The 16,835-nt window shown below is 43.8% G+C and overlaps 1 protein-coding gene across 2 annotated transcripts in view; it reads left to right on the top strand.

The window, feature by feature from the left end:
- The first annotated feature begins 8 nt into the window (after positions 1-8).
- PMM2 (phosphomannomutase 2) overlaps positions 9-16,835 on the top strand; it is a 30,547-nt gene continuing 13,720 nt past the window's right edge. For both annotated transcript variants that reach the window (XM_058710319.1, XM_058710320.1), the window contains exons 1-4: positions 9-160; positions 11,536-11,647; positions 14,085-14,161; positions 14,832-14,923. In XM_058710319.1, coding sequence (XP_058566302.1) covers positions 95-160; positions 11,536-11,647; positions 14,085-14,161; positions 14,832-14,923 — 347 coding nt within the window. In that variant the 5' untranslated portion in view covers positions 9-94. The remainder of the gene's footprint in view (positions 161-11,535; positions 11,648-14,084; positions 14,162-14,831; positions 14,924-16,835) is intronic.

The following is a 16,835-nucleotide window of genomic DNA, read 5'->3' as shown; positions in this document are numbered from 1 at the left end:
GCGTGCCCTGTGGCACGGGGGCCGAGCCCGGAAGTTCCGGGCCGAGTTCCTGGTTGCCAACGAGTCTCATCAAGTGCGGCTGGAAACGGGGGACATGGCGGCGTCTGGCCCGGCGCTATGCCTCTTCGACGTGGACGGGACCCTGACCGCCCCGCGACAGGTAGGCGGCACCCGGCCGGCTGGCGGCAGCGGGTGCAGAGCCGCCTGCTGCTCACATTTGGGGCCGACGGCCGCCCAGGGTGGGGGTCGAGGGGCGGCTGAGGGCCGCCTACCTCCTCGGCAAGGCTGAACTCCGTTCTGGGTGCCTTCCAGGGGTGAAACGGAAACTCGAAACACATCCCCAAGACCTCAGGGTGCTCGGAGAGATGAGACGGGCTGAAAACCCTTGAAAGCAAACAACGTGTATGGGGTTGGAAAACGCAATTTTGGACTCTCACCGCATGCCCTGAATTTGAACCTCAGCTCACCCCTCTTACCAGCTATGTTCCCTCCTCAGTCCTGTCACCTATGAGCTGCATCTTGCAACCTAATAGGAAAAACATAGGTTTCCAGGTCAAACAGACCCAATAGAGTCTCAACTTCACTCTGTTGACAGCTGTCTGACCTAGAGCAAATCACTGAACCCCTGAGTGGTTTTTTTGTTTGTTTTTGTTTGTTTTTTATTTGTTAATTTTTAATTTACATCCAAGTTAGCATATAGTGCAACAATGATTTCAGGAGTAGATTCCTTAATGCCCTTACCTATTTAGCCCATCCCCCTGCCACAACCCCTCCAGTAACCCTCTGTTTGTTCTCCATATTGAAGAGTCTTTTATGTTTTGTCCCCCTCCATGTTCCCGAAATCCCACATCCCTCCCCTTCCCTTGTGTTTATCACTTCTTTGTCTTAAGTCCTCATATGAATGAAGTCATATGATATTTGTCTTTATCTGACTGTCAAATTTCGCTTTTCCGCTTAGCATAATACCCTCAAGTTCCATCCACGTAGTGGCAAATGACAAGATTTCGTTCTTTTTGATTGACGAGTAATACTCCATTGTATATATATGCCACATCTTCTTTATCCATTCATCCATCGATGGACATTTGGGCTCTTTCCATACTTTGGCTATTGTTGATGGTGCTGCTGTAAACATTGGGGCGCATGTTCCCCTTCGAAACAGCATCCCTTTATTTCTTGGATAAATACTTAGTAGTGCAATGGCTTGGTCGTAAGATAATTCTATTTTTAATTTTTTGAGGAGCCTCCATACTGTTTTCCAGAGTGGCGGCAACAGCTTGCATTCCCACCAGCAATGAAAGAGATACTCTTTCTCCGCATCCTCGCCAACATCTGTTGTTGCCTGAGTTGTTAATGTGAGCCATTCTGACAGGTGTCAGGTGGTATCTCATTGTGGTTTTGATTTGCATTTCCCGGATGATGAGTGACGTTCAGCATTTTTTCATGTGTCGGTTGGCCATCTAGATGTCTTCTTTGGAGAAGTGTCTATTCATGTCTTTTGCCCATTTCTTCACTGGATTCTTTGTTTTTTGGGTGTTGACTTTGATAACTTCTTTATAGATTTTGGATACTAACCCTTTATCTGATTTGTCATTTGCAAACATCTTCTCCCATTCCGTCGGTTGCCTTTTAGTTTTGCTGATTGTTTCCTTCGCTGTGCAGAAGCTTTTTATTTTGATGAGGTCCTGGTAGTTCATTTTTGCTTTTGTTTCCCTTGCCTCCGGAGACGTGTTAAGAAGTTGCTGTGGCCGAGGTCAAAGAGGTTTTTGCCTGCTTTCTCCTTGAGGAGGTTGATGGCTTCCTGTCTTACATTTAGGTCTTTCATCCAGTTTGAGTTTATTTTTGTGTCTGGTATAAGAAAATGGTCCAGGTTCATTCTTCTGCATGTCGCTGTCCAGTTTTCCCAGCATCATTTGCTGAAGAGACTGTCTTTATTCCATCGGATATCCTTTCCTGCTTTGTCAAAGATTAGTTGACCATACGTTTGTGGGTCCTTTTCTGGGTTCTCTATTCTGTTCCATTGATCTGAGTGTTTGTTCTTGTGCCAGTACCATACTGTCTTGATGATGACAGCTTTGTAATACAGCCTGAAGTCCAGGATTGTGATGCCTCCTGCTTTGGTTTTCTTTTTCAAGATTGCTTTGGCTATTTGGGGTCTTTTCTGGTTCCATACAAATTTTAGGATTATTTGTTCTAGCTCTGTGAATAATACTGGTGTTATTTTGATAGGGATTGCGTTGAATCTGTAAATTGCTTTGGGTAGTATTGACATTTCAACAATATTTATTTTTCCTCTCCAGGAGCATGGAATATTTTTTCTTGTGTGTGTGTGTCTTTTTCAATTTCTTTCATAAGCTTTCTGTAGTTTTCAGTGTATAGATTTTTCACCTCTTTGGTTAGATTTATTCCTAGGTATTTTATGGTTTTGGGTGGCAATTATAAATGAGATCAATTCCTTGAGTTCTCTTTCTGTTGCTTCATTGTTGGTGTATAGGAATGCAACCAGTTTCTGGGAATTGATTTTCTATCCTGCCACTTTGCTGAATTCATGAATCAGTTCTAGTAGTTTTTTGGTGGAATCTTTTGGATTTTCCATATAGAGTATCATGTCGTCTGTGAAGAGTGAAAGTTTGGCTGATTTGGATGCCTTTTATGTCTTTGTGTTGTCTGATTGCCGAGGCGAAGACTTCCAATACTGTGTTGAATAACAGTGGCGAGAATGGACATCCCTGTCTTGTTCCTGACCTTAGAGGGAAAGCTCTCACTTTTTCCCCATTGAGGATGATATTAGCATTGGGTCTTTCATATATGGCTTTTATGATCTCGAGGTATGGTCCTTCTAGCCCTGCTTTCTTGAGGGTTTTTATCAAGAAAAAATGCTGTATTTTTTCAAATGTTTTCTCTGCATCTGTTGAGAGGATCATGTGATTCTTATCCTTTGTTTTACTGATGTGATGAATCACATTGATTGTTCTACAGATATGGAACCAGCCCTGCATCCCAGGTATAAATCCTACTTGCTCGTGGTGGATACTTTTTTTAATGTATTGTTGGAATTGGTTTTGGAATCAAGGTAATGCTGGCTTCATAGAAAGAGTTTAGAAGTTTTCCTTCCATTCCTATTTTTCGGAACAGCTTCAAGAGAGTAGGTGTTAACTCTTCCTTAAATGTTTGGTAGAAGTCCCTTGGAAAGCCATCTGGCCCTGGACTCTTGTTTTGGGGGAGATTTTTGATTACTAATTCGATTTCTTTACTGATTATGGGTCTGTTCAAATTTTCTATTTCTTCCTGTTTCAACTTTGGTAGTTTATATGTTTCTAGGAATTTGTCCATTTCTTCCAGATTGCCCATTTTATTGGTGTATAATTGCTCATAATATTTTCTTATTTATTTCTGCTGTGTTGGTTGTGATCTCTCCTCTTTCATTCTTGATTTTATTTATTTGTGTCCTTTTTCTTTTTGATCAAATTGGGTAGTGTTTTATCAATTTTGTTAATTCTTACAAAGAACCAGCTTCTGATTTCATTGATTTTTTTTTTTTTTTTTTTTTTTGTTTCAGTAGCATTAATTTCTGCTCTAATCTTTATTATTTTCTGTCTTCTGCTGGTTTTGGGTTTTATTTGCTGTTCTTTTTCCAGCTCTTTAAGGTGTAAGGTTAGGTTGTCTATCTGAGACCTTTCTTCCTTCTTTAGGGAGGCCTGGATTGCTATATACTTTCTTCTTATGACTGTCTTTGCTGTGTCCCAGAAGTTTTGGGGTGTGGTGTTATCAGTTTCATTGGCTTCCATGTACTTTTTAATTTCCTCTTTGACTTCCTGGTTAGCCCATTCATTCTTTAATAGGATGTTATTCAGTTTCCAAGTGTTTGTTACCTTTCCAAATTTTTTCTTGTGGTTGATTTCGAGTTTCATAGCGTTGTGGTCTGAAAATATGCACAGTATGATCTCGATCTTTTTGTAATTGTTGAGGGCTGATTTTGTCCCAGTATGTGATCTATTCTGGAGAACATTCCATGTGCACTGAAGAAGAGTGTATATTCTGCTCCTTTAGGATGAAATGTTCTGAATATATCTGTTAAGTCCATCTGATTCATTGTGTCCTTCAAAGCCATTGTTTCCTTGTTGATTTTCTGATTAGATGATCTTTCCATTGTTGTAAGTGGGGCGTTGAAGTCCCCTACTATTATGGTATTATTATCTATGAATTTCTTTATATTTGTGACTAATTGATTTATGTATTTGGGTGCTCTCACATTTGGAGCATAAGTGTTTACAATTGTTAGGTCTTCTTGGTGGGTAGACCCCTTAAATTATGATATAATGCCTTTCTTCATCTCTTGTTACAGTCTTTATTTTAAAGTCTAGATTGTTTGATATAAGTATGGCTACTCTGGCTTTCTTTTGTCAACCAGTAGCATGATAGATGGTTCTCCATCCCCTTACTTTGAATCTGAAGGTGTCTTTAGGTCTGAAGTGTGTCTCTTGTAAACAGCATATAGATGGATCTTGTTTTCTTAGCCATTCTGTTGCCCTATGTCTTTTGATTGGAGCACTGAGTCCATTGACATTTAGAGTCAGTACTGAAAGATAGGAATTTATTGCTATTATGTTGCCTGTAGAGTTGGAGTTTCTGGTTGTGTTCTCTGGTCTTTTCTAGTCTTTGTTGCTTTTGGTCTTTATGTATTTTTTTAGGGTTTGTTTTGTTTTGTTTGTCTTTTCTCCCCTCAGAGAGTCGCCCTTAAAATTTCTCGGAGGGCTCGTTTAGTAGTCACAAACTCCTTTAATTTTTGTTTGTCTGGGAAACTGTTTATCTCTCTTTATATTTTGAATGACAGCTTTGCTGAATAAAGAATTCTTGGCTGCATATTTTTCTGATTAAGTACATTGAATTTATCCTGCCACCCCTTTCTGGCCTGCCAAGTTTCTGTGCATAGGTCTGCTGCAAACCTGATCTGTCTTCCCTTGTAGATTAGGGACTTTTTTTTTCCCTTGCTGCTTTCATGATTCTTCCTTGCCTGAGTATTTTGCAAATTTGACTATGATATGCCTTGTTGATGGTTGGTTTTTGTTGAAACTAATGGGGGTTCTCTGTGCTTCCTGGATTTTGATGTCTGTGTCTTTCCCCAGGTTAGGAAACTTTTCTGCTATGATTTGCTCACATAACCCTTCTACCCCTTTTTCTCTCTCTTCATCTTCTGGGACCCCTATGATTTTGATGTTGTTCCTTTTAAATGAGTCACTGATTTCTCCAATCCTTAAACCTTGCTCTTTTGCCTTAGTCTGTCGCTTTTCTGCCTCATGCATCCTTGCCGCCCTGGATGCATTCGAGATTGCAGCTACCTCAGTTACAACATTTTTTATTTCATCCTGACTAGCTTTTATTTCTTTTATCTCCACAGAAAGTGATTCTAAACTATTTTCAACTCCAGGTAGTATTCTTATGATCGTGATTCTAAATTCTGGTTCAGACATCTTGCTTGTATCTGTGTTGGTTAATTCCCTGGCTGTCGTTTCTTCCTGCTCTTTCTTCTGGGGTGAATTCTATTGTTTCATCATTTTGAAGGGAGAAAGGGAATTAATGAGGTTAAAAAAACTAAATTAAAAAAATTAAAATTAAAAACAACACACACAAAAATCAAATAAATGATGCTAGATCCTAGGTGTGTTTTGGTCTGGGTATTGAATTGTACTTGATAGATTAGAAGAAAAAGGGGAAAGAAAAAAAAGGAAATCGTTTGAAAATTTGAAAAAAATGAATACACTGAAATGGAATAAAATGAAATGATGAAAGTAAAATAGAATTAGAAAAAAATTACACAGAAGTAAAAAATACAGTAGAAAAAATTAACAAAAAATATTTTTAATAAAAATTGAAAATGAAGTTTCTCTCTGCTGAGTTCTGTGGTTCAGGTTGTACAGGGTGTTGTATTAATCCTCAAATCGGTTTTCGAGTTGTGCAGGATAGTTTAGTGTTGATCTGGCTGTGTTTCATGGATGCAAGACACAAAAAAACTTACATGCTGTTCCGCCATCTTGGCTCCTCCCCTAACGCCCCCCCACCCCGAGTGGTTTTAAATGGGGGCATTCCCAGTTCCATATGGTGTTGGTGAGGCTCGAATGAAATCGAACAAATTCACTAAAGTATCTTGGCTATGATAGGCTGGGTTCAGTAATAATAAATAGTAGCCGCTAGCACCCCTCCCCTCTCCACCCCCTTCTCCAGTAGAAGTGATCAAGGAGGCCCAGATTTTTGCAGACTGCCTCCTGAGAGCCTCCTTGGACTCCCGGAAGCTTGCTTCCCACTTCCTGATTTTGCTGCTACAGGCATGGATAGGTTTCAGTTAAGGTCTGCATTTGTGATGAAGCTCACTCTGACCTCCTCCTTGCACAGACTGGTCACTGAAGTGACCTCACTATCTTCACATTGTATCCCTACCTTCTTGATTTGGGCTGAGTGGTGGCAATGGTGTGCTCCACATTTCCACATTAAATGCATGTGGTTTTAGATCAGTTTGCCTTTCTGGCCCGCAGGTTCAGTGGATCTAGTGGTGATACTCAACTGCCTTGTTCTTCAAAGGCTCCTTTTGACACAGATTCAGCGACCAGCCTGCACTTGTGGACAGCTACAAGTTCTTGCTGGTCCAGAGCCAGAGTCAGCATTTCATTGTTCCTAAAGGGTCAGATAGCAAGAATTTTTGTCTTTGACAGCCATGTGGTCTGTAGTAACTAATCAACTCTAATGCAAAAGCAGCCATAGATGACAGGTAGACCAGCTTCATTCGGTTCCAATAAAACTTTACTGATTTGTTATGAAAACAAACAGCTGCTCCATTTGACCCATTGGCTGTAATGGTCTATGGTTCACATTCCAAACCTTTTTAGAACCTTCTCCCTCTCAAGCCGTCTCCCTCTTTTACCCAAGTAGGATTTTTTTTTTCTTTTTTTTTGAGAAAGAGCATGAGCCAGGGAGAGGAGCAGAGGGAAAGAGAAAGAATCTTAAGCAGACTCCCTGCTCAGTGTGGAACCTGATGGGGGCTTGATCCCACGACTCTGGGATCCTGATATGAGCTGAAATCAAGTCAGACACCCAACTGACTGAGTCACCCAGGCACCCTCCAAATAGGATAATTTTTGTTACCGTTTTAAATAAAGGAAACTGAGATTCAGTGAAACCATGATCTCGATTTGTCACAGCAAATCTGGTACAAGTTTCTGGGCTACTGGGCATTGTTCTTTGCTAAGTTTCCCATTTTCTGCCACTGCTGTAAGATGGATGCTGTTCTGGCTCCTGGTTCTGCCATTCCGGAAGGTGCTTCTGACTCCCAGAAGGAATCAGGATAGATAAGCGTGCAGTATGAAATAGCAAAGAAACCCACAGCGTATTCCCTTAAAATACCTGAAATATGATATTCTTGGCAGCAAACAATTTTAACACTGAAAAAAAAGGTCTTAATTTAAAAGAAAATTGTTTCTGTGTGCTGGGTGCTCCAGGTAAAAACAAATATACTTCACCAACAGATCTATTCATTATACAACCTTTCCCTTCCTCAATACATATATTTTCCAACACTGATAAGCACATTACAATCCGGAAGCAGAATAGGTTATCTTGCAGCTGCTAAAGGACGATATGATGCAAACAGGTAAAATCTAGTTCGAATGGAGTCCAGAGCCTTGCACATATCACTGTTTAAGTAGAATCTTCTTGGGCTGAATACTTTCCTAAGAACTGCCACGCCGTCTAAAAACAGTTGAGGGGCACCTGGGTGGCTCAGTCGGTAAGCATCTAACTCTCGGTTTCAGCTCAGGTCATGATCTCACGGTGTCATGAGTTCGAGCCCTGTATCGGGCTCTGTACTGACAGTGCAGAGCCTGCTTGGGGTTCTCTCTCCTCTCCCTCTCTCTCTGCCCCTCCCCCACTCACGCTGTCTCTCTCTAAATAAATAATTTTTTTTTATTTGAAAAAAGAACTAAACATAAAAACAAAAACAGTTGAGACTCAGAATAAAAGTCTGTGAAAAGAAGGGAGGTACAAGCCTGAATGGGAAACAGTTGTTTCCCAGCTGTGTGTCAGAAAACATTCAGGCACCAGAACCACTGAAAAACTAGTATACAGCCATATCCCCACCACTTAAATTCAGCACTGATTGACATTAACTGTCTTTCTACTTTTTTATTCCGCGCTGTACCACTCCTTAAGCCATAGTCATCATGGTGCTTCACCACTAAATTTTTCAGCCTGCATCTCTTTTTTTTTTTTTAATTTTTTTTTTCAACATTTTTTATTTATTTTTGGGACAGAGAGAGACAGAGCATGAACGGGGGAGGGGCAGAGAGAGAGGGAGACACAGAATCGGAAACAGGCTCCAGGCTCCGAGCCATCAGCCCAGAGCCCGACGCGGGGCTCGAACTCACGGACCGCGAGATCGTGACCTGGCTGAAGTCGGACGCTCAACCGACTGCGCCACCCAGGCGCCCCTCAGCCTGCATCTCTTGAGGACATCTGTGGTGACCACAGGGGCCATCGTCACACCTGGGAAAATTATCACCAGTTCCCTCATCTTATGTAATGCCCCAGTCCAGCAGTTGGCAAATGTTTTTCTGCACAAGGCCGGATGGTAAATAACTCATTGAGACTGTGCAGGCCATGTGGTCTCTGTCACAACTAATCGACTGTGTTGTGGTGGCCACAGGCACTACACAAATGAATGGATATCGCTGTGTTGCTGTCGTACCTTGCAGAACTAGGCAGCGGGTCGGTGCTGGCCGCTGCACCCTATTTTGCTGAGTCTTCTTTGCTGCCGTCGGTTTTCCTTTCTTGTCCCCAAAAAAAGTCTCTCATAGTTGGTTTTTTCAGAAGGTGAATTTTTTTTATTAATTTTTATTTATTTTTCTTTTTTAATTTTTCTTTTTTTTAATTTACATCCAAGTTAGTTACCATGTAGTGCAACAATGATTTCGGGAGTAGATCCCTTCATGCCCCTTAGCCATTTAGCCCCTCCCCCCTCCCACAGCCCCTCCAGCAACCCTCTCTTTGTTCTCCATTTTTAAGAGTCTCTTCTGTTTTGTCCCCCTCCCTGTTTTTATATTATTTTTGCTTCCCTTCCCTTATATTCATCTGTTTTGTATCTTAAAGTCCTCGTATGAGTGAAGTCATATGATATTTGTCTTTCTCTGACTAATTTCACTTAGCATAATAGCCTCCAGTTCCATCCACGTAGTTGCAAATGGCAAGATACCATTCTTTTTGATTGCCAAGTAATACTCCATCATATAAATATACCACATCTTTTTTATCCATTCATCCATCGATGGACGTTTGGGCTCTTTCCATACTTTGGCTATTGTTGATAGTGCTGCTGTAAACATTGGGGTGCGTGTGTCCCTTCGAAACAGCACACCTGTATCCCTTGAATAAATACCTAGTAGTCAGAAGGTGAATTTTTAACAGTCTTTGACCTTAATCTCAAGCTTTTGAATCTTTCTCTGTTTATTTTGTCCAGGGTGATTTATAAAGAATTCTTTGTAATTGTCAACACAAGAGTTATTTGGGAACATCACAACAACTTTGGTGTGTGATTATTTTGCTCTAAAGATGTCTCCTACAATGGGTAATTGAGATGCCTGTTGTGGTCACAAGCAGCTGGGTCTTATTTCCTGTCAAAAAAATCTTTGCTGCCACTTGGAAGTGAAAGGGTGCCTTCTACAACCCATTCACATTGCAGACACATGTCTGATGGCCACAGTGCCTTGGAGCTCATCGCTGTGCACAGGGGTTAAGATCACATAAATTGCAGCTTCGGGCTTCTGTTTGAAGATGGAAGTATTGCATTTTTTAAAAATTTATTTTAACATTTATTTATTTTTGAGAGACAGAGACAGAGCATGAGCTGGGGAGGGGCAGAGAGAAAGGGAGGCACAGAATCTGAAGCAGACTCCAGGCTCTGAGCTGTCAGCACAAAGCCCAACACGGGGCTCGAACCCATGAACCGCGAGATCATGATCTGAACCGAAGTCGGACACTTAACCGACTGAACCACTGAGGCGCCCAGAAGTATTGCATTTTTAGTATTTTGCAATCCAGGGAGTCTTCCCCCACTTCCTGCCATTCTGACTTCAGGTGAGAGTAAGCCAATTGGCCCGGGGTGGGGGTGGGGGTGGGGGTCTAGGACCCATTTTCACAGTCACTGACTCACAAAGGCCACCAGTGAGTGCAGTTCTACATTGTGTGTGCCACATCAAGATTCCCCTGAAGATACAGAAAAGACTCTGTTACAAGCCCTCTGTGCAATTTGGTTAGTCCTATGTGTGGATTACTCTAAACCAGTTTGTTTTGTTTTGTTTTTAAGAAAAAGAGAAGATGGAATTCCAGATGTTTATGTACTGAATTTAAGTCATTTTTGTTTTTGTTTTTAATTTCTGGTAACTTCATTTCTAAAGATAGAACTGTCAGGGGCGCCTCACTGGCTCACTCCTGTGAGGGGCGCCTGGCAACTCTTAATCTCGGGGTCATGAGTTCTAGCCCCATGTTGGGGGCAGAGTTTATTTAAAAAAAATAAAAATACCCATGTGAATGTACAATTCAGATTGACAAAAAATAACAAAATAACTTTTTTATTTTATTTTTTTGCATTTATTTATTTTTGATAGAGACAGAACACAAGTAGGGGAGGGGCAGAGAGAGGAGACACAGAATCCAAAGCGGGCTCCAGACTCTGAGCTGTCAGCACAGAGCCGGATGCGGGGCTCGAACTCACAAAGTACGAGATCATGGCCTGAGCCAAAGTTAGAAGCTTAACCAACTGAGCCATCCAGGAGCCCCTAACAACATAACTTTTAAAACTTAATTGTGATTTGTCTTAACAGAGATGTCTTTTCATGTGACTTTCTAATTTCTTTTGAATTAGTGCACAGTTTGGATTTTAACCAGCATAAAATTATACTGTCGTGACCACTGTTTATAGATAGGAGCTTTTCTTTTAGGAGAGACTAAAAAAATCTAGTGATTTTACTCTCATGGCTTTTGTTTTTGCTTTGGTTTTGTGTAGTTATAACAAATCAATTCTCAACGTCCTCTTTAATTGTGTTGTGTTATTTTCGTTAAAATCAGCCACCTACATTCGTAGGTAGAGCTCAGGGTAACATTTGTAGGAAGTGCGCTAGTCCGTGTCCATTGGTTTGGAAAAATCACCACTTAAGGCTGAAAAAGCGAGTCATTGCACAGGACTTAGAATGAGTCTACTCGTGTTTCCAAAAATAAGACCTATTTATTTTTCTGCATAGAAACAAGCCTAGAAATGCAGAGAGGACTAGCCAGAACAGCACACACCGGCTGTTTATGTATTACTTGTGTGTTTTAGGTAAAAATAAGTAAACGTTAACAGGTTTTTTCTGGTGAAAAGCTGATGTACTTGGACTTGTCTACAGACCTAGAGCCTGAATTGGTTTGTATGAACGTAAGGATTGTGTCCCTCCAGGTTTCGTCTCCTGATCACTTTACCACTCACGACTTTTTATTTTCCTTCTTGAAATGTAGAAAATCACCAAGGAAATGGACGGCTTTCTCCAAAACCTGAGACGGAAGATCAAGATTGGAGTGGTGGGCGGGTCCGACTTTGAGAAAGTGCAGGAGCAGCTGGGAAGTGACGGTAATGTCGACATTGCTGATTGCATTCTGTAGAAGATTAACTTCTTAGGAGGCAGTTAGGGCCTGTCGCTGTTAAGTGTCACCGGCCCGAGGCCTCCTCCCCACATGATTCCTTGTTGGGGGGATCATTCTCTCTGCTTTCTCTTTCCTGTTTTTAATCCCATGAGTAAATTTCTGGAGTCGGAGGTGGACCTCTTGGTACTCAGACGCATGGGGCGTTTCCCCAGAACTTCCAGTGTCTGTGTCATTGCCCAGAATGCTTATGTTGTCCGCATCCACTCTCCCAGCTCCGCTCAGACCCTGTCTCCTGACTGTCCTTCTCACCCGGGTGTTGAGGTGCCCTCTGGGTGTGGGGGCCGTCTGTTGCCCTAACACGGTGTTTCCCAGAGTTCCCTATTCATGAGTCATCCAGGCTGCTCCCCTTCTTTTGAACCAGACTCTCTAGCACAGGACCCCAGGAAGCCGGGCATACTTATTGGCCCCTTCACTGGAGACTCTGAGATCCGTGGGGCCTGGGAATCGTATTTCAGCTGCTCCCCCCGGATGGCCTCATGCACAGCCCCCCTAGCGCCACACTCCATGCTTGTTGGAAACTGGCTGCTTGTCTGTTTTTCTTGAAGACTAGGACTATGGATTATTCATCTTGCAGCCCGTGTCTCTAGGGTGCCTGGACTGTAAGAAATAGAGGATGGAGAGCTAGATGAATCGATCGTCTTTTGGACACTGTTGACATTTGGGCCAGGTCTTTCTCTCTTGTCGAGGGCTGTCCTGTGCATTGTAGGGTGTTCAGCAGCATCTGGGCCTCCACCTGCTTAATGCCAGTAGCCCCTCCACCCCCAGTGTGACAACCAGAAATGTCTCCAGACATTGCCAAATGTCGTCGAGGGGGCAAAATCACCCCCGGTTGAGAACAAGCATTTTGGCTGTAATATCTTGTAGTCAGTATCTGTGTAAGCTATATTTACAGGCTCAGTCACTGTAAGTATAATCTGTGCATTCTCTTTAAAACCCTGTTCTGCTTATACTTAATTTTTCCTGTAGATGCCTTACTTAGAAAGCCTGTAAACAATTTAACAGGGGCACATTAAGCCCCAGAAATCCTGTTACCTGGCCCTGATGGCCCTTTCTGCCTCTGGCCAGATTTTAAACCACAGGCTCGAAGAGGTTTTGTGTCAGGGTTGGGCCCTGTCTGTATATTTCAAAGACTGTAAGTCAAAGCAACAGAATCAAAACATCCACAAGCTGGAGAAAGTTGACAGTCCAGCCGTATCAGAATCACTGGGGAACTTGGTAAAATACAGATGTGAGGGCCCCACCCAACTCATGGTACGTAGGAATCCGCACTTTAACAAGCACCTGAAGTTTGAGGGCCCATTTAGATTTGTATGAGTGGTCTCCAAATCTGACTGCTTGTAAGAATCACCCAAAGACCTTTTTTTAAAAAACAATCTGATTTTAGCCTCGCCCCTGCATATTCGTAATCAGAAAGCCCGAGAACAGGGGCACCTGGGTGGCTCAGTCAGTTGAGTGCCCAACTCTTGATTTCGGCTCAGCTCATCCTCTCACGGGATCTTCATAGGATCAAGCTCCACTGTCAGCATAGAGCCTGCTTGGGACTGATTCTCTTTCTCCCTCTCTCTCTGCCTAGCGCGTGCATGTACTCTCTCTCTCTTTCTTTCTCTCTCTTTCTCAAATAAACTGTCAATAAATAAATGTGAGCAGATCCTGGGAATCTGCGCATTTCCATTGCCACCCCAGTGATGCGGATCCACAGTGAGGCTTGAGGGCTGTCACAGACGCCCATCTTCCTGTGTACATAAGAGGGGGCTGAAGGCAGAGATGTGAGAGGGCCCACTACGTGTCCAGTCTCTAGCCTGGCCACCGTCTTTTGCGTTTGTAATTGAGAGTCTTCTAAAAACAAAAAGAAAAACTTGAGGAGCTCTTTCCCGACTCGCCCAATCTGTGACGACGAGATATTCTTTTACAGTCCTTACTAGAGTTCAGCAATCTTGTTGGTGATGCGTGTTAATCAAGAAATAGAGGAGTGCCTGGCTGGCTCAGTCAGTTAAGCATGCGACTCGATCTCAGCTCAGGTCTTGATCTCAGGGTTGTGAGTTCAAGTCCCATGTTGGGCTCCACGCTGGCCATGAACCCTACTTTAAGTAAAAAAAAAAAAAAAAAAAAAGTGGGAGTGGCTCAGTCAGTTGAGCATCCGACTCTTAGCTTCAGCTCAGGTCATGATCTCACTGTTGGTGAGTTTGAGCCCATCTTCGGGCTCTGTACTGACAGCATGGAGCCTGCTTGGGATTCTTTCTCTGCCCCTCCCCTGCGCATTCGAGTGCTCTCTCTCAATAAATAAACATTAAAAAAAAAAAAGGGGGAAATAGAAACACAGCCTTCGGTTCATCACATGCTGTTTTCTTTTGTTTCGGTTACAGTGGTTGAAAAATATGATTATGTGTTTCCAGAAAATGGCCTGGTAGCATACAAAGATGGGAAACTCTTGTGTAAACAGGTACGTTCTTGACTATGCAAACAACTACATGCTACTGTTAAAATGTTTTCTAAAAGGATATTTGATGTTGAGTGCTTCTGGGGAGATGTACCTGGGAGGTGAGGCACAGGGAAGGAATGAATCTCCACCCCGTGTTTTTTGTATCTTGCATGTTGAACCATGCGACTCGCATATTCCAAACGGTTAACTGAATTTTCGTAATTGTTTTTTTAAGGATAGCTAATCGAATATTTTCATTAGTGATAGCACAGAGTAAGGCAGGCTCCCTTGCTACAAGCATTTTTGGAGGCACCGTGTAGCTCTTTGTAATAAGATCGTCTTCAGACATAAGAGAAGGCCAGAGTGGAACAACAGTGTTCTCTGTCAGCATCTGTAGATATTTTAATTGGATAAAAGCAGTAGTAGTGTACTCTTTGGGCCTTCCATGAAGCATTTGAAAGGTAATGAGTACAAAAATCTTGAGTAATGAGACAGAACATGCTTTAATTAAAGCCCCTCGGGGTTTGCTTATACGGGAAAGAAGGAAAAAGGCAGCGTGGGTGTGTCACCCCGGTCGCCACACCAGCCTCGTGACCCTCAAGTGGTAGTGGCTGAAGACCCGGGTTTGCGAGAAAGTAATTTTGAAAATGGCCTGTCTCTGAATCAAGTAACCCGTATTTCCTTTGTCTAGAACATTCAGGGTCACCTGGGGGAGGCCCTGATCCAAGATTTAATCAACTACTGCCTGAGCTACATTGCGAAAATTAAGCTCCCGCGAAAGAGGTGGGTTTGCTCTCAGCAGCCAGGCTGAGCTAGAGGCTGAACTAGTGTCCTTTGGGGGCATGGTGCTGAGTCAGTCCCCGGCCCTGTGCTTAGGAAGGAACTGCTGGAGACCTTCCAGCGGAAGTGAGGACAGAAACGATGGCATCTGCACCTGGTGGAAACCTGACACCAGGTGCTTTCCGAGGCTGCGGGGAAGGCCTGTGAAACAGCTCCCAGACGTGCGAGTCACCTGGGGGCCCAGCCGGACCCCGCACGCGGCCGTGTTTGCTCGGTCCACGGTGTGAAGTAAAATATGGATCAGTTGCTGTCATTTGGACACCCGAGCTCACATGCTAAAGTGCCTGCACTTCCGGCTCCTGTGGTGTCTGGGGCCCGCTCCTGCGCGGCGGGAGCCGGCTCAGCCACGCTCCCCCCACCCGCACCCTCAGTCTTTCCCACACCCCTTCCCTCCTTGTTCTGACCTCAGCAAGCATCTGATTTGGGGACTTACCTCTCACCCTGGATACTGTGCTCACCTCCATTCCCATTTTTAAATAATACCAACAGTAATGTTACATGCCCGCAGTTAAAACACTGGCAGAAAATGAACACATAGGCTAACAGTGGCTGTTTCTTGGTGATGTTATGGGTGTTTTCTTAGAAATACGTTCATTTTCTTTTCAGTTTTCTGCCCTTAATACGTAACACCTTGATAATGAGGGGGAGAAACGTTTTTTAAACGGCAGCTGAATTTCAGGGCATGTGCTTTGGGAACTGCTCAAAACCACCAGAATCCATGAAGCCAGTGCCCCTGCCCAGCACCTCCACTCGGGGCAAGGGCCTTCCCTTTTCACATCTCCCAGAAGGGGCTACGGACGAGACAGGCTGGGCCCAGGGTAGTCCTGGCCACAGCTGCATAATGGCACGTGGGACTTCGTTTTCCTGTTCTGTATGCTTTTATGTATCATGGCAATTCTCCATAGTAGAAAGTGGAAATATAACGTATCCCAGGTCAACTCAGGCTTTCCTTTGGGTTAACCATTAAGAGAGGCTTAAAAAAGAGGAAAGGATAAGGCATAATCCTGTCCTCAGAGGGGTTGTCATCCCAGTGAGGGAGACCCACGTGCACAGCTGTCATTCCACTGACGCAGGAGGTGCCCCCTCGATTGGGGAGCAGGCCTGAGACCACGGTGATTAGCATTTGCCCACCCCTCCCATCAGCGCTGCTGTATGCCCTATGTGGGTCACGTGGGTGCAGTAAGACTGTACAGGAGTCCAGATCTTCGGGGAGGAATCGAACACCAGAAAATGTGCCGTAATCCTGGCTTTTGAGAACAGAAGCCTTTCTCAAATGCATCAGCCTCCCTTCCGTGGGAATGAGAGGGATACTGTGTCCTTGAGTTGGGGAAAACTCATTGAGCTCTTTGACGTTTAGGACCCACAGCTCTAGGGTCACCCCTGGGAACGATTACCAGGGTACACGTAGCAGATACAGGCACAAGGCTGGTCTGTACCAGCTCCAGGATGTATGGCGGGGGAGGGGCGGGGGGGCTGCTGGAGGAAGCATCTTAGATGCACGTGTGTGGTTATGTCATTTGCCTCCTGTGCAGTTTGAGCACAGCCAGGGAAGGGATGCAGTGATGAGATTTTGCCACATTGACTTTATGTGATGAGTATTCGTTGCTTCCCAGCTTGCAAAACCTGGGCCATCTGATTTTCTCGGGACCCCTTAGAGGTACCCACAAGGACTGCCTCAGCCCCTTTGTGAGGCTCTGAGAGGCACCCTGAGTCACATAGGGTCTCAGGAGGCAGCGCTGGCCTTGAAACAGCCCTCTGCTCAACACTGGGCATGTGTCCCCGGGATTTACAGGTGGCTGGTTCCTCGAGATCAGGGCTGTGCACAGAAAAGGGTCTGGGGAGAAGGTGTCAGAGG

The sequence above is a fragment of the Neofelis nebulosa genome, chromosome 18, assembly GCF_028018385.1.
Source record: "Neofelis nebulosa isolate mNeoNeb1 chromosome 18, mNeoNeb1.pri, whole genome shotgun sequence".
NCBI classification, from domain to species: Eukaryota; Metazoa; Chordata; class Mammalia; order Carnivora; family Felidae; genus Neofelis; species Neofelis nebulosa.
This window is presented reverse-complemented; position numbering and strand designations above follow the sequence as displayed.